Genomic DNA, 23247 nt, shown 5'->3' with positions numbered 1-23247 from the left:
TGAACAAGAAAGAAATCTTAGAACCAGTGAACATAAAAATATTAAAGGAGGTAGGGAAGGTAATGGGCAGACAAAGCAGCTGCCTAAAATCTAATTTATGTTTCAGTGACTAAAGTTAAAAAGAAAACATAATGTAAATTCCATTGTGTTAAATTAAATACTTTGTTTATTGAAAATCTGACATATGAAAGTCTTTTTTGAAGTTATTTTTACACATGTGTAGTTGTTAATGTATGTATAATAGTCTGATATGTTCCCCTATTTCACAAACTTCAGAATGACATTCTGAGTATCTAACATAGTGCTTAGAAGAAATGCTAACCTTAGTTGGGATCCTTTGTCTTTCCAATCAGAAATATGTCTGTGATTTTAGTTTTTCTTGAGGTAGAGGAAAGATCTGACTGACAATTTCCAACCTACATGACTATTACAGTGAAACTAAACTCTGTAGAGAGTACACAGAGAGAGGAAGCTCATAGCTTTGGTCCTTGAAATCCTTCTTCAGCAGAATCTATCATTCTGCTTCGAATTTGCTGAGAGATGAAGCACCTAACTTAGCTTAAAGTATGAATCTTTGCCGTTATCAGATCATTTTGACAAAAGAAATACTGGTGGGGATATTAAAGCTACCTGGCCATGTTCAATATCCAATTTCTTGCCTGTTGGGTACCAGTAGTAGAGGGGTGGGTTATCACTTACAGTGCCTGACAGCTGCTGCTTTCAGCGTGCTGTTTCAAAAGGATTTTTTTTGCATATTATCATAGATGGTTTATTATAATGCAAAGCCTGGGTAAAAATCTTCTGTAAGACTTCTGGAAGTCACTGCTTTGAGTTTCTTTGGTAAAATTAAGCCTTCCTGCATTTAGAAACTTTCAAGTGACAACTGAACTCTGTTCTCTTACAACGTTTTTTAAATTGATGAAAAAGTGTTCATAGTAAAGGAATTTCAATGATTAGTATTGAAGAATGCTGGTTTTTCCATAGATTATGTTGTGTTATGTCACTCACCAACAAGGTATACATACTATTTTGAAATATTTTTCATTAAATAGCTCAAAGACTATTGAATATTTCTCAAATATTGAAATTTTAGGTAAAAACATTTAGACAGGTGAGTTGTGTAATCACAACATCACACCCTCTTTGTCTGGAACTTAAAAGCAACTAAAGGGGCTTCATCCACAACATAGTTCAACAGCAGTGGTGTTTTCTGTCCTGAAGCACAGCTTTTGAGCCTTTTCTTTTTGTCATGGAACCACATTGATGTGAACACACTGAGGCACACAGACATCACAGTATAGTTAATTGTGGAGATTTCAATTTGCTTTCTGAGTCATTATCCAGTTGGGATTGCTACCCATGGCTGCATGGGAAAGGTACAGTGTGATCTTTATCACCGTGGAGTGGCACAGAGGTGACATCTTTGCTGCCTTTGCAGCTCTTAGGATTTTGGTGGAAAATGACACATTGTCCTTTCACCCTGCAAATCTCCAAGGAGAGTAAGGCCTTCAACCCCATGACCAACACCTGATCCCAGAAGCAGTCTCAGCATTTGGAACAAGCTGACATTTATAAATAGGTCAAATGGTTTTTCTTTCTTTTTGGTGGGAGGAATGGCAGAGTGATTCCTATCTCTATAAAGAGTATATCATTGAATCTCAATGAATACAAAGAAAAATGTTCGGAGTACAACAAAAAAAACCTCATTGTCTTTTGATCCAAACAGCAAGATCTGTGTGTACATTAGCCCCATGGTGAGGATGAAAATTCTGAAGGGTGTACAGTATTTGACAATTAATGCATCTTTATCAGTTCTATACTGTAGTTGCACAGCTTCTCCCTACACAGTATGTCTCCTCCTCTGTAAAGAGAGAAAGAAGCCTGGGTCTTTAACGCTGATGGTACTGAGCCTAAATACGTTCCCAGATTTGCCGAGGCTGTTCAGATACGAATCTAAACTTTGTGCCTGTGACTGTTGCCCAATCATTTGTGGGTGGTGTATGAAATATAAGCCCTTCAGAAGAAGGAGAGACACAAAGACACAGTCGCAGCCTAGGGAACAGCTGGTGGGAATGGAGTTTCCCTTTCTACCATGGAAACTGGGCAGCTAGAGAACACACCCCAAGCCTGAGAATGAAATATTAAAGAGCACTCACCTAGTCTTCAATATGGGGGAGGCAGTAGCAGGGAATGCCTCATATTAGTGTTAGATGTCTCCCAGCATGCACTAGAAATACTTCATTTGGTCCCCACTCCTTTCTGCAATTAACATATTGTAGAAGAATTCAGCATGTGTTTTGAGTGACACTTTTCATATGCAATACCTGAGCCTTAGTAAAGGGGAAAGATTTAAAGACCATAGGAGATGAAAAGACAAAAATTAAGCAATCATTAGATAAGGATGGTAGGACACAAATGGCAATACTCCTGAGTCCTGCAAAAGACCATATTGTGGTGTGATTTAAGATGCAGTTTTTAATAGGAAAAGCATGAGAATATAATCCACTGCACAGCATGTACTTCACTGATTATGAGAAGGAATATGACTGCGTACCATATACAAGTATATATTAAAAATTAAAATTCCTGGTTAATGATTTAATGCTTTTCATAACCTATGAAGAAATTGATAAATAGTCAGAGATAACTGGAGGAGTAGAGATTAAAAACAGGAGTGCTTGTCATGCTTGAGTGCCCCGAATAGACATGTTAGCTGCTGGGCTAAAAAGGTAATGCTGGTTCCCAAAACAGTCTGCAGATTGTTCAGAACTCAATTGTGGAGCCTTCATGGTCTGTGTAAGAGAGGGCTAAGATTAATTTGAAAGAGGGCTTCCTGTGTGGATTCAATCTGTATGGCCTAGTGTGGAAGTGAAAATAATACCAAGTATCATAAGATTTAGTATTCCTCCTGTGCCTTGAATGCTGATGGATCTTTGAACATTCTCCACCTTCAAATGTAATTATGACCTTAGAGCAGATGACTTAACTCAGTTAAATACCTTATAAAAATGGTAGCTCTCAGAAATTAGTAAATATCTAGATACATATATCAAAGTCCTTCTTTAAAGCCCTGCAAAACATGTTTTGGTTTTTTTTTTATTTTGACATGCTTTTGATTTCTTTATATTAATTTAAGAAGTTGTATGAGTGATTGATTCAAGATTTAATATTTGTTATGAGAAAATGAAATTATTAGTTATGAGTTATCCTGTATTTCAGAATGAAATGCTGAGGTTAATATTAGGATAGCAACTGAACCACATTTATTCATGTTTACTTTGGTGATGTGTGCTATTTCTTCATGAAACTTCAGTGGTTACAAACCAATTAAAGACCCCTTTTAGACTGTACTACACTCAAGTCAATTTCCATAGACAGAAGGAATTGAGAGAAGGTTTGTAGCACCAGTCACCCAACAAAGGCAATCTTCTGTTTTCAGTTACCTTAGTGGTGATACCATTTTTTCCTCCATAGTAATGAAGGCTAATTTTCCGCAGCCCCATCTGGAAATGTAAATCTGTATGATTTTACTGGAAAACATGCTCTTACATCTTCCTCCAAAAATAATCCAGATTACAAAGTTAAATGCAATCTCTCTGTACATTCCTAATGGATTCAGAATAGACTCCACATGAAAAGTCAAGGATCATGCTTATGGGTGTTTGCAGAGGGAGCAGTCTCGCTTTCCAACCTTGAACTGACACTGATACTTTTGTTAATGACACTACTACTTTTTTACTTTTCCTGTCACTCAGGTCCGTTGGTAAGATCTCCTTAAACCTTTCCTTTACCAAGGGTTTTTGTTTTATCTTCAGTGAAAGGACATGAGAAACTGTAGCGGAGGAAGTTACAGCAGGCTGTCATAGAAGCACAGGCACCCTTATCAAGGTCTGTTATGGAGGAAGACAGCTTTGTACAGCACTGTTTGGTGCCCAGCGATGCCAATTCTGGAACTGATAGGAGCTAAAAAGAAGACGTGGTTGTAATAATCAGGGAGGAAAGTGTGGCTTGAGACTTGAAGCGATCTTCATGCTGGAAATTGTTTGAAATATTTCCATTTACTTGAATTAAGAGAAAAGATGGGCATATAATGTATACAACATCTAAATGAGCCATAGCTATAACAAGGGTAGTGATGAAGCAATAATGTTCAGGAAGGATATTGAGGTGCTGGAACAGGTCCAGAGAAGAGCAAAGAGGCTGGTGAAGGGACTCAAGCACAAGTCCTATGAGGAGAGGCTGAGGGACCCGAGGTTGTTTATCCTGGAGAGGAGGAGGCTCAGGGAGACCTCATCTCTCTCTACAACTACTTGAAAGGAGGTTGTAGCCAGGTGTGCGTTGGTCTCTTCTCCCAGGCAACCAGCAGTAGGACAAGAGGGCACAGTCTTAAACTGTGTCAGGGGAGGTTTAGGTTGGACATTAGGAAGAAATTTTTTACAGAGAGGGTAATCAGACATTGGAATGGGCTGCCCAAGGAAGTGGTGGATTCTCCATCCCTGGAGGTTTTTAAGATGAGACTGGATGTGGCACTGAGTGCCATGGTCTAGTAACTGCAGTGGTGTTGGATCAAGGGTTGCATTTGATGATCTCGGAGGTCTTTTACAACGCGGCTGATTCTATGAAAAGTACAACTAAGAAATGTTTACCTTAAAGTACGTTTAAAAGATGCAGGAGACTGAGGAGTGAAGAATCCCATGGGTTAACTTGAGGAGATTGTCAACTCTTTTCTCACAAATGTTCCTTTCCAGTCCCTGCGCGGGTGTCCATGACAATCACTCTGTAAGTTTAATGTAATTTATAAATAAAACATAACTCTGTGGAAGGCAAAAACTTCTATTTATTTCTTCTGGGTTTAGCCCATCTTTCAGCAGAGACTTCAAAGTACAGACAATTTTGTCAATACCAACAAAATTCTTTGCAGGATGAAAGACAAGCCTACTTTTTAGGTAGCTACTCCAGCATATCAGCAACACTGTACTCAGAAGAGTTTGCCCCGGCCTCAGTCTTCCTCATCTTTCCTTTCTATGCATTAGCATTTATGGTGGTGGGAAACTAGTGTCATATATGTTTTTATATATGGCACATGCAGTTCAAGCTAAGACTGCAAATGGTTACAATGCCTTTTTATAGGCATATATGTCTTTAACTTAATCCTATATTTAATAATACCCAAGAAAGGAGAGTTAAGTGCATGTGTTGCCCAGCATGCAGACATCAGCACAAAGAAAATTCTTTTCTACAAACTGCAGGGTGCTTTTTCTACTCGTAATCACCAAGAGTAACCTCAGCCATTATTTATGTTCATTATGGCAGTAAAATTGATTCACTGAAAAAGATTATATAAACTGATCTTGTTTTAAGATTCAGAGCTTCCAAATGAAGCATACACTTTGTTAATTTAAACCCTGGGTCAGACACAGAATATCTAGTTTACTCTTATCAGTATCTCATGCTTATAAAGGATAAATTAGCAAGCAAGACTTGTTTTTTAAGGGTCTCTAACTGGACCTGTAGCTCAGCTCCAATGCCAAACACTGTCCCATAGCTTTTCTGTTTTTCCCAGACCAAATTCTTTATTCTCCTCTTGGTGCCAGCTCTGGTTGGTTCTCAGCTGTGCACTGTTAGTTCCTGCAGGTTACTAATGCCGTGGAAATGGCATCCCAGCTAATTCCAGTGAGCCTCGCAGGACCTTGTTTGCCTGCCTGCCTGCCTGCCTGCCTCTGGGGGGAAGGAGAGGGGGAGTGTCTGTCTGTACATACCTTCAAAGCACATCATTGTAATGCTTACACAGTAACGTGGGATTAATGTGAAGTAAAAGTCGTGTGTTTGTGCTGGTACCCTGATTGTGTGTTGCTGATCTAGTATGATGAGGTTCAAAACAAATAAGGCTCCACAAACTTCAGCCACTGAGGAGTGCCTTAGGTCAGGTTGCATTTCAAGCACAAACTGCACCTCCTGTTGCTATGCAACTCCTGTAGAGGTGTTTGCTCCCCTGTGTAGGTAAGCACAGTTGAGAATCCTGTTTCAGCCTTTTGTTAATGGGTACAAGTCACTTCACTGCTTGCTGAGATGACCTTTCTAGTTACTTTCTGCTTTTTCAGCTAAGTGTGGCTCTCTTATGATCTGGCATGTGGGATGTGTACACAAAGATACAATCTTCAGAAAGTTTGGTGTCTAATTATACTGCAACAGGCAGCTGCCATGTGAAATCAGAGGGGGGGTTAGTCTTTCAGACTCACACATCAGACCCTCAGCAAAAACGTGGTGAGTAATTACCCTCAGCATATGCCCTGTGCCTGATTGAGCCTTTCTAAGATGAATAGTGTACATAACTGTTAAAAAGGCTGTAAAGCATTACAGTTGCTGTGCAATTAATTCTGAAGAATAATGCTTGTTACTGATAAAATGAAACCATTAGCAGTGAATAAACTACTCTTTTCCTGTTTCTCCACGTTGTGAGGTCAGTCAGTGTGAATCCCTCACCACAGTTCTTTTCAGAGTTTCTAACAGTGGGTTGGATCTGGTTACATTTTTAATGTCCCTCAAAAAGTACTGTATAGCCCTAGTCTCTCTTACATATACTGTCAGAAGTCTCCTTCCTTTTTAACTGGGATAGGCTAGTGCAAGAAGACTCACAGGGAGGGAGGAAATAATCTCCCTTCCCTCTGGAATAGCCAAAGATGGTAGCTTGCTTTGTGTGCTCTTCAGGGTGAGAGAGTTTTCCCATCCTGGTGGATCTTGGTAGATGGGACATAGAAATACAGAGGTCCAGCTCAACTCCCAGTGAGCAATGGAGAACCATCGTGGCTTCAGCCTTAGCACACTGTGGAGTCTTCTTACCTTCCCTATGGGCCTCGTACGTGAGGTTTCCAAAAAGGCTGCCTAGATGTACAGCGGGGGAGCCCCATAGACATATATAAGGAAATTATAATTTTCTTTCCCTACTTTTTAAAAATACCCTGTGGTTACCCTTGACTTTTTATGCCTTCTCACAACTGAATAATCCATGCAGTGGCCAAAGAAGGGAGAAGGTGGGTCTCTCTCAGAGCTGCCTCTAAAGCAGGTGTGTGGTTCTCATTTATTGCTTATGCAAAGGGCTTTCTGGCTGGTGAGGGACTGCAGTGGGTTGCTAGCTGGCAGCTCCCTCGTTTGTTGTTCTCATTCCTTAGCTGTGTGAGTTTTGGGTCTTTTTTTTCTAACTCCTCCTCCCATCTGGCATCTCCTAATTATTTTCTATTACTAATCACTTCTACAGGAAACAGACTGGACTGTTGAATTAAGAGCCCTATAAAAGGATAATTTTGTTATTTACAAGTTTCTTACCTCACTTAGACTTTATAACGTGACACTGTATAGCTGGTGATAATCACCTTGGGCTACGATTGCATCCAATCTCATAAACTGGGCAGGGTCAGATTTGGTCAGTAGTAGAACATGAGAGACCCAAGGAAAAGCTGGGGCTGCAGGAAGTGCAGTTGGTTGCACCTTTGGCTGTGAACTAATATCTGATATGTCTTGTGTTTTATGCCTTCTTCAGCAATGTGTAGCCTGTTCAAACCTATGCTCAGTCTGACTAGCAGGGATTTTCTTTGCTTACCCCTCTCTCTTTTCAGATGAACTCCTTTCTTTCCTTACTGTTTGCTCTGTCTGTGTGTCTATGTGTATAGGCGGGAGTGGAAAAAGCATTTTACACTGGTCACTGTTAACATGCTCACAAGTACAAATCCATGTCATTTGGCTTCTGCACAAAGATGGAAAGGACATGAGTCTGTGGTGGTCTGGTGTGTCACCCCCCATCCAGTTAGAAAATCCCCTGATAGACAGGTGCATCTGCTCCACTAATAATTGCCCATTCATAAGTGGTTACCAAATCCTTAAGACCCATGAAGAGTGAAATGATTGGTTTAGAAGTGGTAGCAGAAAGAGTAGTAGTTACGGGTGCCTAAATGAAGTATTAGACTATAAAAATAAAAAAGAACAACCATTTATGCTTTGCTTAATGCCACAGCTGATCTGTTCTGACCCTCTTTTCTTTCTTTTTAATCTTTTGCAAGAAAAAATATATTTTCAGCTGAAACATCTCATGCTTAATTTTAGTCTCTAGCTGAATGTTTTCTGACTTTGAACAAAGTAAGGAGAGCAGTTTTGTTACTAACTCAGTAAACTACTTGCTCCTATTATTTCAAACCTGTCACATTTGTCATCAGTGAAGACAGCAACTCTTGACAGTTTTGCAAAGTCTTCCTTTGATCGTTAACTTTTTAGAACATAAAACTTTTCCATATTTAACCTTTTTTCTGCATAGCATCAGTGTTGCTTTTGGCATTTACTGTTCCTACAGTCCTAATGTTTAAGCAAGGTAAGAATTGCCACGCTGAAAGATGTGGTTCTCAGTTGATGAACAGTTCTTGCTCTAATCTTCATCATTTTAGTATTGATATTCCTCCATAAAACTTCCAAGATAATTACAGGATAATGTGTTTCTAATAGTGAAGTTCATATTATAATGCACTTTGATTATATTGCTGTTCAGTGGGGATTATTACTGCATTTTCTTAGAGCTTAAGCAGTTTGAAATAGGTTGCCTAAGGAACATTAGAGCTAGTATCACAGACTGAAATGTCCTCTATTAAGCCTTAGTCATATGTGTATGTGATTTAATAAATTTTTTCATGTTTCCCAATTTGTGAATTAGATAGTAGCACTTAGAGGCAAGCAACTTTTACCCTTCCTGAGAGATGATTGGAGGAATTCTGTGAAAATATGAAAGGCCGTGTTCCCAATTTCCATTTTGCGTGTAGTGGTGCAATATTTTAAAAGCTCTATGCTTTATATCATGTATCAAATAGTTTATTGGTAGAAGATTTCTGATGATTTTACATTGCTGAAAAATGTTGAAGCCATTTCCCAGAGTTAATATGGTAGTGAATTGCATTTGCATTCAGGCATTTCTGTGAACTGGCTGATGATTAGAGTAGTGATGTGTTTAATGCAAATGCACAAAAATTGCAAAAAGTATTCTGTGTTGTTATGTTTCACAGAATTTCAAGTGCTCAGTCTCTTAAGTGACAGCTTCTCATTCCCTCCAGCCTCCACCCAAATGCTTGCTAGCGTTCGTCACAGTGCTGCAGCTGTGTGCCTGGGAGCTTCCAGTCACCTCTGTCACACTGAAGTTTGCCAGGCAGACTCACTGCTCAGCAAGCTGATCATGCTGAGAGCTTATTGGATAATTATTTTCTTTATAGGCTTTATGGGTTAGTTCTCTTGGGCTATTTTTATTGTTGAAAATTCAAACCACCTCGGTGTTAGAAATAAGCAGTGTCATTTAAAGTGCTAGTTGACAGTGGCAGTACAAATGAAAAATTGCCCTGTAAGATGAGATGAAAAGCACACTAAGAAAGAAGGAAGCAGATGTGCTGATTTAACATTTTGTTCATTTCCAATGAATTTAAGTAATGGAAATATACCCCAAACTTAGTCTTTTAGCTTTGATGTGACTCATACTCACAATAAAAGCTGCTGTTCAAAAATTGTGCACACCTGAAATCCCAAATGTACTGATTGGGACCTGGGACTAGTGTTTTTAAACTGAAAATAGACATCAGTTAAACATTATGTTGTAAGAAACCACAGACTTGCTGGGAGGGTGGGAAAATAAAACCCCCTGGAGTCTCTCCTGTGTAACAGAGGTTGTATAACTTGTCCACATGCCAATGCTTCTCCCTCAAAAGGTTAATATTCTGTGTAGCCCAAATTTATGATGGGGAGTTGCGTTGCCAGCCCCATTTTGAATCATTCAAAATCATTCAATTTTCAAATCAAGTCATTATTTAAATTTATATCAAAGATGCTGTGTTTGACCATTTGAGATGATGGTTTCTTGAGTGCCTGTCTCAAAAATTTTTAACAGTCATAGCTTTCTGTAGGGAAATGGGATGTTTCCTGCTCTTACATGAAAATTTTCGTGATAGAAGCACTTTAAAATGTCAATTAGGAAACTAAGAGGGAATAAATAGGAAAGATGAACCATATGTGGAAAAGGAGAGAGGAGAAAATTGGAACACTGGTTAGCAGAAGTAAAAGGGGCCTTTTCAGAGAAAGTGATCAGGGATTAGATGATTTTATGGGTGGAAATAAACTGATAATTTGTTAATAACTGGTAATTTGAGTTTGGGAGCAGAGTATAATTCCACTGCCAATGCCACTCTGGTATCATTCATTGCAGGTTTCAGAGCAGTCTTGATTTAAATAGAGATTTATGCAAGAGTAGTGGGAGCACACACGAGACTCATCTGAAGGGCGATCAGCCCACCTCATTCTCCAAGTCTGCCTAATTGCATTGTATAAAATGAATAGACCCTGACCCACAGCACTGGTGCAGCTATGCCCAGGGACACATATAGACCTAGAAAACTGGTAATTGGGGTCCACAAAGAGTGCTGGTGAGCACTGGGAGTCACCCCATTTTTTAATTTTTTTTTGCAGTGAGATGGTCCATAATCAGGTTTTCACCATTGTAAATTTTGCAAGAATGTTGCATATATCCATGTGACAACTATAATATTCCTTCAGGTTAAAAATTGTTTTCACCTTGACTCATGGGTTTGAATCAAGTGATAATTGAGGAACAATTAGGAGACTTTGCATTCTTAGTCTTATTTATGCTAAATAAGTATGATTATGGACTGAAAGTATGTTTAAGAAAGAAACTGTGACAGCACACGTATCATAGCAACATAGCTTATTCAGGAAGAAGAGGATGGATTTGAAATAGAGGATATGCCAAAGGAGCAGGTGTAGTCTGAAATACAAAGAGTGTTTAGAAATTAATGAGCTGCAGTTTTCAATTATAACATTCATTGAATTATTCCAAATTGAATTACTGCGTAGAACAAAAAAGGCTAATATTAGATGCATTAGACTGCCAAACGAGGCTAATGTGAAATGAGTATTATACATCAGGTAAGAAAATATCAATGAGACATAAAAAGAAATTTCCATACTCTTGCCCATGTTATACCAGTAGCCAAAGCTCCTATTCCATAAGGAATAAATTAAAAAAACCTAATAAATACAATAATAGAAAGACATTGTAGATTACATGGTTGTCATTATCCCTAAGTTCATTTTCAGTTCTAAAAAGATATAGAGGTTGCTTGTAAAAACTGCTTTTATCAATATGATTCTTAAATTGATATTATAAAGGAAGTGTTGCAACTTATGTATTTCCTCATCAAAAGGGTATGGTTAAACTTTTTGATGTGCCTTCTCTTTTATTTTTATTTTTCCTTTTATTTGAGGAAATCCTTATAACAGTATGGGTCAGATGAGGAATAAATTATTACCAGTCCCTTGTGGTTTCGGAAGATTAGTCTTAACAGCATGTTTTCTCTTATGATACTTTAATGTAGTATATCAGTAAGAAAGAGCATTTGCCAGAAGAGTGGCATTCATGCAGCTGCCAATTTGTGTTACATTTTGATTCTTATCACTGCTATAGAGCACATGGCATTTAAAAATTACTTTTAAGGTCTTTTTGGAATACAGTCTACCTTGACATGTCATGAGTAAAGAGGCTTCTGCTGGAGTGACCCCTCACTACTGTGAACGTCAGTCATGCCTTGGTCACAGCAGCACAGCTCTCTGCAGGCCAGCAAGGAGACACACCACAGACCAAGGGATGGGAAGGAAACACAACACTGTTAGCTGAAATAGAAAATGCTGACTCAGTGGGAGCAGGATGGAGGAGCTGTTGAGGAATAGGCTCTCTGTTGCTGACCAGTGTGAGGATTCCTCCCTTAGGCAGAGCTCCTTGTTTCAATTCTTCTTCCCAAAGGTCTCATAGCTGCAGAATAGATCTCTCTAGCCCTGATTTAGTGATGTATAATGGTATAATAGTTAACTTAAACTATGTGAGTAGTCCTCCCAGTATTTCTGCTTCTGCCTTTCCCAGGGAGAAGAGTACCTGGCACAGGCCTATTCTTTAATTGCTTTAACTCACTGTTTAACTTACCACCTTCATGGCCCAGGCTCCTGGCAGGAGGGAGGAAGATAGGATGGACCAAAACCAAAACTATGGAGGATGGAAGGGTGGATGGAAAGGATGGAAAGCAAAATTGCAAAGGACAGTCTTTGTCTGAAGGATTTACTGGAGACAAATTCCAGTGTTTAATGATGCTTCTCTTCTTGTTCACGAATCTGGAACGCTTTGCCTGGGAAACAGTGAGGCTGACAGCCCCCTGAGGCAGGGAGGTGGTATCTTCTGTGCTCTACCAGTTCTTGGTCCCTTTCTGTACTTTGCAAGTTTGGCTGGAGTTGGCCCCCTGTTAATGCAGTTTGTTTTCCCCGTGGAAGAATGGAGTTGTGGTAGCGAGCTGCTACAAAGCAAGGAGACAGTTGCTGAGGCTGATACCTCAGCTTGAACTTGTGGTCATGGGGAACTGCTTTCCTCGCCACAGTCAGAGTTAGGAGTGAAAAGAGCTCGTTTTTTAGCTTTCTGGGTAGCTTTTATCATGGTGTTTGATTGGCATCTCCTGCCTTGGTGTCACACAGCTTGGTAGCAGCTCCGCTTTTGTCAAGCAGTCATATCCTGCCTCTTGCAAGCAGACTGGTAGTCTGTCTTTAAGGAAAGGGCTGGAGCAGTTGGTTATTTTTACAGAGGCAGCTGGGGTCATGGGGGCATCTTGCATTGGGGTCTGCAGGGAAGAGCCCTGTGGCTTCAGCTGGCTCAGGACAAGGCAGGAGCCCTGGGAATAGGGCAGGACTGCACTTTGTCATCCAGAACACAATCCTGTTGGGAGCAGGAGCATATTATTATTTATACAGCGTAAAGGAAGTTGTAGCTATAGCTTATAAAACCCAGCTTAGCACCATTATTGATTGCAACATTCACACCCCTACCTGTGCACATTCTCACATGCCCACATACACCCCTGTAGTGAGAGTTGTACCTATGGAGTGTGGAGGAAATCCCTGGAATTACCCCACTCTGTCAGTGTACGCAGTGCGTCAGTTACTGACCTCCCTAAAAGCTAAGTTGCTTGACATTAGCGAAGTCCCCCAGAACTAGACCAAAAACAGAACTTCTTAGTGGAGGCACTGTGACATTTTTATTTTATTTTTGCCATGGCTAGATCCATAGTTATATACCAAAATAGCCCTCTCCCTAAGGAGTAAAATGGATTGTATTTGCCACTGAAAAGTATCTTGCTTTTGTGCCAATATCTCCAGAACAATAAATGTTCATTTGCTTTGTCTTGCCAGTTTCTGAAAGAGAGAAATAGTCACATGGGTGCTTTTTGCCAGTGCCCAGTTTCGAATTGTCATTTCCAAAGGCCCATATTGGTAACTGCTGGGAGCAAATCTGCAACCCATCTTGCCACCAGGAACAAAATAAACTCGCTGATTCAGATCCCAATCAACTGCAGGGACCAGTAGGTTAAAGGACTAAAGCTGCAGAAGAACTTTTCTGTTGGCTTCCTTTAAGATCTCTCTGCTTTTTTATGAGTATGCTCCCTTGTTAGGAAAACATGGTAAGCACACCAGTGTGAACATACAATCTTCCCAAATAATGCCAATACACTTTAATTATATTGCGCAATACAGTACTGAATGAACTCACTGTCAGTGTTGTAGTTTCTAGCAGCAATATTGGGCAACATTTTTTCCATAATTTAAACTAAACTAAATTTATTTTTTTAATTTAATAGCCATACTTTAAATCAAGACAACATTTTGGCTGAATTTGTTTGATTAAATTTTCAATTTAAAAATTGAAATTTAAAAACAACTTCTAAGATTCTAGATATAAAAATATTCATTACTTACTGTGGAAATTATATACACTTACATAAAAGATGTAAATAGCCATTTTATTGGATTTTGCAATAAGTATTTCATTGGAGGGGGTGGGGAAAGGTCTGATTTAATTAGAATTCAGTCCATTTGGAAAATTTTGTTATAAAAACCAGAACTTTTCTCAGCAGTAGGTTTTCATCATTTAACCGTGTCTTAAACCCCAACTCCCCTGTGGTTAACTCTGAACTGAAAGCGGGGTTCTGTGTTGCCTGAGGATTCCATTATACTTTGAGCACTGTGGGAGCCTGATGGTGTCCATGTGCCAGGTAAACGTGGTTGTGTTGGAATGGCAGCAAGAGAAGTCCAGCCCTGATGGTCCTTCCCACCCAGCTTCTGAGATTGTCAGCTTTCAGGTTGGCCTTTTCTTTGAATAGCATTCCTACCCTCTGCTCATGCCACATGTCTGTGGGCAGAGGCTATGCCTGGTATTAGTATATCTACAAGTGAAGAAAATTTATTGAAAGCAGCTGATCACTACTTTTATTTAAGAAGTAGCATTTTCCCCCTTGTAACAATCCTATGAAAGATGACTGGGGAAAGTATATTTAGCATGGAACAAGCTTCCACTAAGAACAGCATTGAGGAAATTGGGCTCAGTTTCACAATCTGACTGATTAGCTTTTGAAAATCATGTACTGAGCCCATAAAATATGCTCATAAAGTGTTTAGACAAGGAAGGATTTTCTGAGCACATGCATTTGGCTAAGTTAGCTATACAGAATATGGTAAAATGTACAGTGGCTCACTGCATAGCAAACCAAATGTCTTGTTTCTTGATATATGTACAATAGGGCATCATCTTTGATGTTTTTAAAAAATGCGTGCAATATAACTGCTGGCTAATATTATTATTAAAATACGTTCCTTTGAGGGAAGGAATCATATTATATATAAAGTCTGAAATAATAAAGGCCTATTTAGTCATAACAACATGAAAATACCATATGAGAATGAAAAGCCTGCTGTCTACTGCACATGCATTCCTGAGACTGAAGAAAACATGATAATGTGTTTAAGAGCAGAGCCAGGTGCTCATGAAACTAAACACTCCATTGTATTGGAAAGGCACACAGTCTTCAGGAGACCTGATCAACTCTGGTCTGGTTATTTTAGGACTTGTGAGCTTAACTTGACTTGAAGTTTTCTGGTTTGGTTTGGTTTTTTGGTTGTTTTTTTTTTTTTTCTGGAGTAACTTCAGTGTATTACTCAACAAAAGGGAATGCATTGGTTTCGCGTTTTAGAAAGATAATTTGTATGATGTTGACTGAATTGTGTGACTGGATTAAACTTCCACAATATGTCTTTCAGTGAGTAACTAATTGGAATTTACTGCAAGTCGGGGATGACTTTTAAATCAATTCTGTGGAGGCTTCATAATAAGACTTACTGATTGGGAGATTAGGACCAGAAAATACGCATACATTATGCAGCTAATACTGAGAGCAAATAGTGCTCAAGAAAACAGCTGTTTCTCCTGCACTCTGAAGGACTACTCCAGAGACAAGTAAGGAAAGTGGAGTCCCAGAAGAATCTATACTGAACCACTCTTACAGTTGAGGTTTTATAACAAATGAGAACATTTGAAATAGCAGGTTACAGTCTTTTCCTTTTTTTTTTTCCCTTCAGTCCATATGTACAATGTAGAATCTCTAAACAGACGTCTTGGTTTAAAGGCTGTTGTGTTGCTGGGTTTGGTTTTTAGTGCTTAAGTCACTAAGATGTAGAGGACTGAGAGGCTGCTCTGGTTGCATGTTCTGCTAACAGGCTGCTTGGCTATTGCTTCCAGTCGTTCCATTTTCATTTCACCTCAATCCTGTGAAATCATGTCCTGAAATTAAATTTAAGAATGACAGCCCTGCGGTTTCTTTACTCCTGGAGTCTGCACAGCATATTGCTCCCTACACATGTAATGATGGCACGTCTGTCACAAACAATTAATAAAAAATAAAATCAAGACTTAGAAAAGTGGAAGGGAGATTACTTTCCTCCCTGGATTTCTGCCTCATTTTCATCCAGTATGTAGCAGGCAGTATCAGATAATTGTGCCCATTAAGATAGACTTCAGGCACAGCAAGTTAAAAAGATAACTTGTTGGAAAATGAAAGGGCTCTGGAGAGGAGATTTTGCTGGCGGGTGGGAATGCAGGAGCCAGTGGTGGAGAGCAGGCATTGAATCAAAAGCCATCCAAGGGTGTAAGGAGAGCAGGACCTACAGACTGTAGGCAATAGAGACAGCATGGAGCGCCTGGAGCAGGAGAATGTCTCAGGAGAGGATAGCTTCCTGCAGGATTTGAGTTGAAGCCCCAAGTCTGTGACTTCACTTGTTTGATCTCAGGAATGATGACTCACCTCTGCAGTGACTAGGGCTACCTGAGGACAGTAGCTTGCTCTCTCTTACTTTATTATCTCACATACTGGTTAGATCTGGGCCTGCCTGATGACCCAAAACGTGGTCAGGAAGCTGAGTACAACAGAAATTTCATTCTTCATTTTGGTTTTCGAAAAAAAAGGGAATTGGTCTGTGTTAAGAAGAGCACTACGTTGCAAAGCCAAACTCCCAAAGTTAGGCATACGCATTAAAAAATTATGTCATTCGAAAGCAGCTGTATAAATTTTAATTATAGCACAATTTTATGTTGGGGAAACCTATGTAAGAAATAGATAGCATATATGTATTTTTTCATAATTTTTCAGTTGCTGAATTTATGACTTTAACTCACTGTGATATAGGAAAGATATTAAGCTATTAGAGAGCATCCAAAGGAGAGCAACAAAGATGGTGAAGGGCCTTGAGGGGAAGCCATATGAGGAGCAGCTGAGGTCACTTGGTCTATTCAGCGTGGAGAATAGGAGACTGTGGGGAGACCTCACTGCGGTTACAACTTCCTTGTGAGGGGAAGAGGAGGGGCAGGCACTGATCTCTTCTCTGTGGTGACCAGTGATAGAACCTGAGGGAATGGCCTGAAGCTGTGTCAGGGGAGATTTAGGCTGGATATTAGAAAAAGGTTCTTCACCCAGAGAGCGGTTGGGCACTGGAACGGGCTCCCCAGGGAAGTGACCATGACAAAGTTTGTATGATCTCAGGCACGTGGTGTGACTCTTGGGGATGGTCCTGTGCAGGGCCAGGGTTGGACTTGATGATCCTTGTGGGTCCCTTCCAACTCGGCATATTCTGTGAACTTCCTTTCAGTGTAGGTTTCTGGTGTACACAACTGTAGTGCATATAGCACAGGTGAATGTCTGTAGGTGTAGGTGAGCCCAGTATTCCTTTATTTGTAAACAGGAGAAAATGCTTTGCACTGAACAATGGGAAGCTGATTTATGTATAACCAATAAGCAGTCTGAGTTAGATTACTGTAACACAAAGCAATGTTAAAATTAAAATTCATAATCATATAACTACTTTCCAGATTATAACACATTTTCATAATTACAACCATGAGATAGGACATTTCCCTGTTGGGTAGTTTCACTTGTCTTTTTATTGGCATTCTTAAATTTAATTTTCCAGGATCCAGAGATCTGTTTCTGCTAGCATGACTCTAAAGTGCCATTGAAAGTAACTCAGTTCTTCAGAATTAGGAAAAGGGATGCTGACAATTAAGGAGTAAGTATGTCAAAAAACCAGATACGTGCTCTACCAATGATGAACCAAAGTTCAGCATGCTTTGTCTGGCTTCTTAAGGTAGATTCTGATAGTAAATGTATTATTGGAAATCACTGGGTTATTTATTTCCAACAAATTAAATTTTCAAAGAATCTATTTCCCAATATGAAATTTTGTTGATGTATTTTTTCCCTTTAAAAAATAAGAGGAATTTTGGGTTGGTTCCAAGGAAAAGTGTAATGAAATGTTTCTAGAATTCACAATTTGCTTCCTGAGCCTGTTGTTACTCAAAGTTGTCTGGAGAGGATGACTCCTCTGGGGCAGCTGTAGGTCCACATTGTTCCATGAGGACTTTTACCTGACGTAGTTCTTGGGAATGAAACTGTGAAGTGACTTTAGCTAGAAGGAAAGGAAAGAATGAGCTCAAAAGCCTGCCTGCTTCCTCCTCCCCTGAGAGTCCCTACTATTCTCACACTTACGTAGATGAAGTGGTCAGTTTTTGCCATCTCTTACTTCTCACCTCAGTTTTCTTGATCTCCTATAGCCATGGAGTGTTATATTTGCAAGGATGTGCAGAAAAAGGCCAGAGGAGTATTTATGCACCTGCAGAAGGGAGTGGTTAAAAGCAAGACAGGCAGATTGAGGTAGTCATTGGAAAATTATTTCTTGATAGGATGGGTCAGCCAGCCCCCTGTCTGTACTGAAAGTGGGAATTGAGTCAGGTAGTCCTAATGCCTGACAACTTCACCCTGTATAATCTGTAACCAGTGTTTTGATTATTAGTTATTAACTTCTATTGCAGAGTGTTTGGTGAAGCACCAGCCTTGATCCTTAATCTCTGCACCCTGACCCTGTGCTGAGACCCAGCATATTTTTAAAACGTGTAGAGAAGGTACAGGTGGCCATGCAAGGGAACAGAAGAGGGGCTCCCAGTGAGTATTACTCTCAGCTGTATTGGCAGGACTGAGCTAACCTGTAACACTCTGATCCAGCTGCAAAGCACATACCCATTCCACCCAGAAGCCTGTGACAAACTGTGCTTGTCTTTGGTTACTGACTCAGGAGAGATAAAAATACCTTTGCTGCAGAAGGGAGAGCAGTTGCGGTGCTGCAGCCTGTGGCAGGGGAGGGAGGGCTGCGCTCTGACTGCACAGGCAGGCTGTGCACGGGGAGAGGTCTCCTGGCACCCTGAATGTCAGGATGGTGGTCAGCCCCACGGTGTAAATCCTGGCTGTACTAACTCAGATCAAGAGTCCATTTTTGCTGTGTCTGGCAAAGACCGTTCACACATGCTTGGAGAGCACTAGAAGAAAAAGCAGAGGAGTCGAGTGGCCGTCTTAGTGTCTCCTCCCGACTGTCAGTGCGCAGCTGGAGGGAGCTGCCTGGGTGAGCAGCTCCGGGTGGGTATGTCATGGTCTGCCCTGTCCTTTGTGAGCCCGTTGATTTTTGCTCCTAAGGCAACGAGTCCAGGGCTTTAATGGTTGTGTGAAATACTGTTTCCTTTACTTTGTGCAAGGGCTAGCCAGGACCTGACTGCCCGTTGCACATTTCACTGTCAGTTGCACCCGTCCAAACTTCGGGTTTCGATCCAGTTGGAAACTGTGGTCATTCACCTTCTGTTAGTGTCTGTAAACTCCTAAAAAGAGGCACCACCAGCAAATCGGGGTTCGGGTCTTTGGTGGATGGAGTGGTGCGATGAACTTTGAGTGGCATTTGTGTTCGCATCCCTACATGATTTGAGATTGGTGACCCTCTTTTTATATGAAAAGAATCGAAAAATGTAATTTTAGGGGAAAAGTGATGAGCGTCAGCGGTCTCGTTAACCGCTCCCGGCCGTACCTCCTGGTGCACGGGCCACGTCAGACGGGGGGATCGGGGAGAGCCGCTCCCTGCCGTGCCCCCTGGGGCTGTCGGTCGCTGCCCTGCCTGTCCCCGCACCCCCGAAGGGCGCGGAGGTGCCATTTTGCAGCGGTGCTTGATTCATCCCGCGGGTGCCTCTCCCGGAGCCCACCAGGCTCCATTGGCTCCCTTGGCTGCGGCCGCCCCGGGGCGGTGCCGTTCCCGCTCCCGCTCCCGTTCCCTGCGGAGCCGCGCCGGCAGCGGGGCGTGCGCAGGGCACGAGGCGTGCGCGTCCCCGCGCCCCCCGCGCCGGCCGCCGCCGATGGAGGGAGCGGCCGCGGGCTGCGCGTCTCCGCCGCCGGCTGCCGCTGCCGCGCGCCCCCGGCCCGCCGGCCGCCCGCGGGCCGCGCCGAGCCCCCCGCCCCGCCGAGCGCCGGCCCTGCATGGCCGCCCCTGCAGCCTGAGCTCCGCCATGGTCCGCGCCGCCCCGCCAGCCCGAGTGTGACGGGCCCGGGGCCGCGCCGCCTCCGCCGCGCCAGCGATGCCGGCCAGGGAGCCCTGGGCAGCGCACCGGGCGAGCGGCGCCGCGGGGCACCGCGCAGGGCAGCACAGCCGGCAGCGCGATCTACTGCTCGCAGCCTTGGGCATGAAACTGGGCGCTCGGAAGTCGTCCGTGACAATCTGGCAACCTCTTAAACTCTTTGCTTATTCACAGTTGACATCGCTTGTCCGAAGAGCAACTCTGAAAGAAAATGAACATGTTCCAAAATACGAGAAGGTTCATAATTTCAAGGTAAGAAATGTTCCTACTTAATTTCTTTTTCGGGCATAGAGACTATAGCTTGTGTTCTAAAATGGGTCCGGTATTGGAAGGAAATCATATGTATGCAGACTACGACTTTCTAGGAACTTAAAAGCTGCAATTAAATCTCATTGTCCATTAAATCAATTAGGCATCTTTAGAACATACCAGCAGAAGAATGAGGACTTTGTTCTTGTCTGCTTGTGTGCGTATGTTTGTTTCAATAATATTTGCCATATCTAGGTTATCTCTTTTATTTAGAATTGGTTTATACTGAGGGAGATGCTAAAGCTGAGAAAAACTGGCAAAGTTTTCTTTCAATCCAAATTAATGTAGTTCAGTTTTACTTACGATGCAAAAAAATCTCTTAGATCTGTGGTTAGATGATTACACTGATCTTATCTCAGTTTGTTGCTGGTAAATAGCTTTGGAGGTAAGAAGTGTGTTCTACTGCATCTGGATGGGGCAGATGGTCTGCATTTCCCATAGTTTCTGGCTTTTCTCCTCTGTCAATGAATTGAGTGTGTTGATACCAGCATGGCTTATGCCATGGGGCTGTTGAAGCTGCTGGCATGAGCAACTGTTTTAATAAAATTTACTTAGTCTTCTGTGTAGGTTCTAATTATTGTTTTAATTGTTTTAAATAAACAACACTCTTTGATAAGAGAGAGATATGTCAGTACAACATATGCATGTTTTATGTCTGTATCTGTAATAAGCATCCGGTAAGGATTTAGTAATTTAACCTTTTGGTGGTCAAATGCATTGGATGATAGGCAGTTTTAATTGTAAGACTAAGTAAATTGATATTATACTGAATTCCTGTAGATGATGGTACAAACTTCATATATAGTATCGGAAGCCCAAATTTTATCTTTAATGTAAAAAAAACCAACTTATCTTTTATTTCTTTTAATAAAAGGGGAGATTGTTAATATAATACATGCATCTGATGATATAAGAATCTGTTAAATGTCTCTTATTTTCAGTTTTGATTTCCATCACATGCCTGGGCATATGTGAATGTACACATGCATGCACATATGTAAATTTACCTATCCTCCATTTGATTTTAATTAAACCACATTTTGGCTTATGAGTTCAGATAATCACCAAAAGTGGAAACTTTCTGTGATCAGGATGGTTTGTTTGATTTGAGTTCTTATGTAAAACATGAATTCAAAAACCATGTACAAAATGGTATGTAAGAAATGTTTTAATATGAACACTTGGCATAAAATAATCCTGACTGTCAGTTAAATACAGAGCATTTCTTCACAGGCTCCTGAGGTGTCCTAAAGATATGAAATGTCTTGCATGTCTCGTTTGTTCCTTAGAGTTTGAAGATAATTTTTGCAGATGGCAGCAGATAGTGATCTTTCCATGTACTACAGTGTGTGTAGGATAATACGGATTTAATTTTGTGCACATCTGTATTCCCTAGTTGTTTTCTTTAACAGCCTGAAACACATCTGTTTTGAAAATAATCTGATCACCTGATTTTCATTCATTTGGATTTGTTTATTTGTTTTTCTTCCAGAAATTGTTTATGGAAAGTTTGGAAGCTGTGAGCTTTCCAGTCTTTTTCAAAAACAGACTGTATGTCTGCTCCAAGGTCATAGCTACAGTACAAACTTTCCACACGGATTTTTTTCTTCGTGATAGTTTTACTGTAGTTCCTCTATATGTACAGTTACCAGAAAAATATACCTTGAGAAGTAACTCTTTTCTCCAGTAAGTGGAATGGAGTCACACAGATAATTTTTGCTATAAAAAAGCAGAAGAGGACAAGCCTCTTACTGCCTTAAAGGATGTGCTGCAACGAACCTACCTGCTGAAGGAATGCTGCTGATGTTCATGAACTCTAAATATGGCAACTCTCACACTGAAAACAAAAAATAAGCTCTTAGTAATTATTGTGTTATGTATCTAAAATGTATGACCATCATTAGCTCATGTGCTTCTCTCCTTTATCATTTCTTGCATCTGTCAAATTTTTCTTCTCACATGTATAGATGTCATCATTTAGAATGTCTGCGCAAGTCTCCTAGGTTGCCTGCCAAGTAGCAAATGTGCCACCCATCTGGGAAGGAAGGAAATGTCATGTCCAGAGTCTTCAACCTAGAATTTTGAAACAAAACAAGAAAAAACAACCCAGAAACAATATAAATTTATCTAGTTCAGCTAACCAACAGTGACTGCTGTCCCCAGAGGCTCCATGGCAAACAGGAGGACTCCCGCTGCTTTGTACCTCTGCGGCTAATCTGCTTTTTCTTTTGCAGGCACAAGGCAACAGATAGGGACCCAGCTGCTTCTTTGATCAGTCACATCACTAGTCACAGAAATGAAGGGGGCTTGGAAATCCTTTTATACTGGAAATGCTGTAGCATCCTGGCAGAGGGGGAGAAGTGAAGAGTCATTAATGCACAATAATAAGCGCCGTTGTCTTGGAGAAGGGAAGATGACAGCAGCAGCCACTCCAGATGCAGGCTGGGGTTAGCAAACACCCGAGAGACTTGGCCGCAGGCTAGGAGACCTCAGTTCTCCCTCCACCCCTACAGCTCCTGTCTCTTTGAGGTGGGTAGGTGGAGATACAGGTGAAGTTTGAACCCTTAGTCCCTGCTGCCTGCAGCAAAACTCAGGTAGAGGAACACGTTGGCAGAGGAGCAGTGTAGCAATGGTCATCATAGAAGTGCAGATGCCTAGGGGAGGGGTGAACATGAAAGCTGCTTTTAAATCATCGAGAGGATTCCTGAATAAATCTATTAACCTATGTTTCGCTCCAAGGGTTGTTTGAAAGAAGAATGTAAAGACAGTTTTGCTAGGAGTGCTGACACAACTGGGGTTTTGAGAGATTTTAATCTTATTTAAATCTCCTGGAATGTGAGTTGTCTTCTGCCTGAAGGGAGCAGGCTGACTAGCCAGGGTGACAGGGAACTCTGAGGGCAGAGCTGGTCGGTAATGATCTTCAGCTCTGTAATATTCTCCTGACTGCAGAGGTTTGGTCTCTGATGAGCACATCTCAGATGCAAATACAGAGTGGCTGAATTCTCTTAAATTGATCTCTATAAGTAAAGAAAGGGATGATGATTTATAAATGTCAGTTCTGACTAAGTTTTTAATTCCTGTCCCTTGGGGTGAGA

The 23247-nt window shown here is 41.1% G+C and overlaps 1 protein-coding gene and 1 long non-coding RNA gene across 5 annotated transcripts in view; one reads left to right on the top strand and one right to left on the bottom strand.

Moving 5' to 3' along the window:
• Positions 1 to 23247, top strand: part of CHN1 (chimerin 1) — a 97943-nt gene that overhangs the window by 47547 nt on the left and 27149 nt on the right. For all 3 annotated transcript variants that reach the window (XM_051787405.1, XM_051787406.1, XM_051787407.1), the window contains one exon: positions 20018 to 20095. In XM_051787405.1, the coding sequence (XP_051643365.1) occupies positions 20018 to 20095 (78 nt within the window). The remainder of the gene's footprint in view (positions 1 to 20017; positions 20096 to 23247) is intronic.
• LOC127471075 (uncharacterized) lies at positions 66 to 19836 on the bottom strand. Of its 2 annotated transcripts, XR_007904542.1 has the most exons (4): positions 19303 to 19836; positions 18541 to 18766; positions 17943 to 18066; positions 66 to 17862 (listed from the first exon to the last, which is right to left on the bottom strand). It is a non-coding gene; the product is annotated as an uncharacterized LOC127471075 (long non-coding RNA). The 2 variants fall into 2 exon arrangements; XR_007904541.1 differs by having other exon boundaries at positions 66 to 18066.

This window comes from Manacus candei, unplaced genomic scaffold (genome assembly GCF_025592945.1).
Source record: "Manacus candei isolate 608988 ecotype Guabito, Panama unplaced genomic scaffold, ASM2559294v1 h1tg000023l, whole genome shotgun sequence".
Taxonomy (NCBI): Eukaryota; Metazoa; Chordata; class Aves; order Passeriformes; family Pipridae; genus Manacus; species Manacus candei.
The sequence above is the reverse complement of the archived record's forward strand: the minus strand, read 5'-3'. Positions and strand labels throughout refer to the sequence as shown.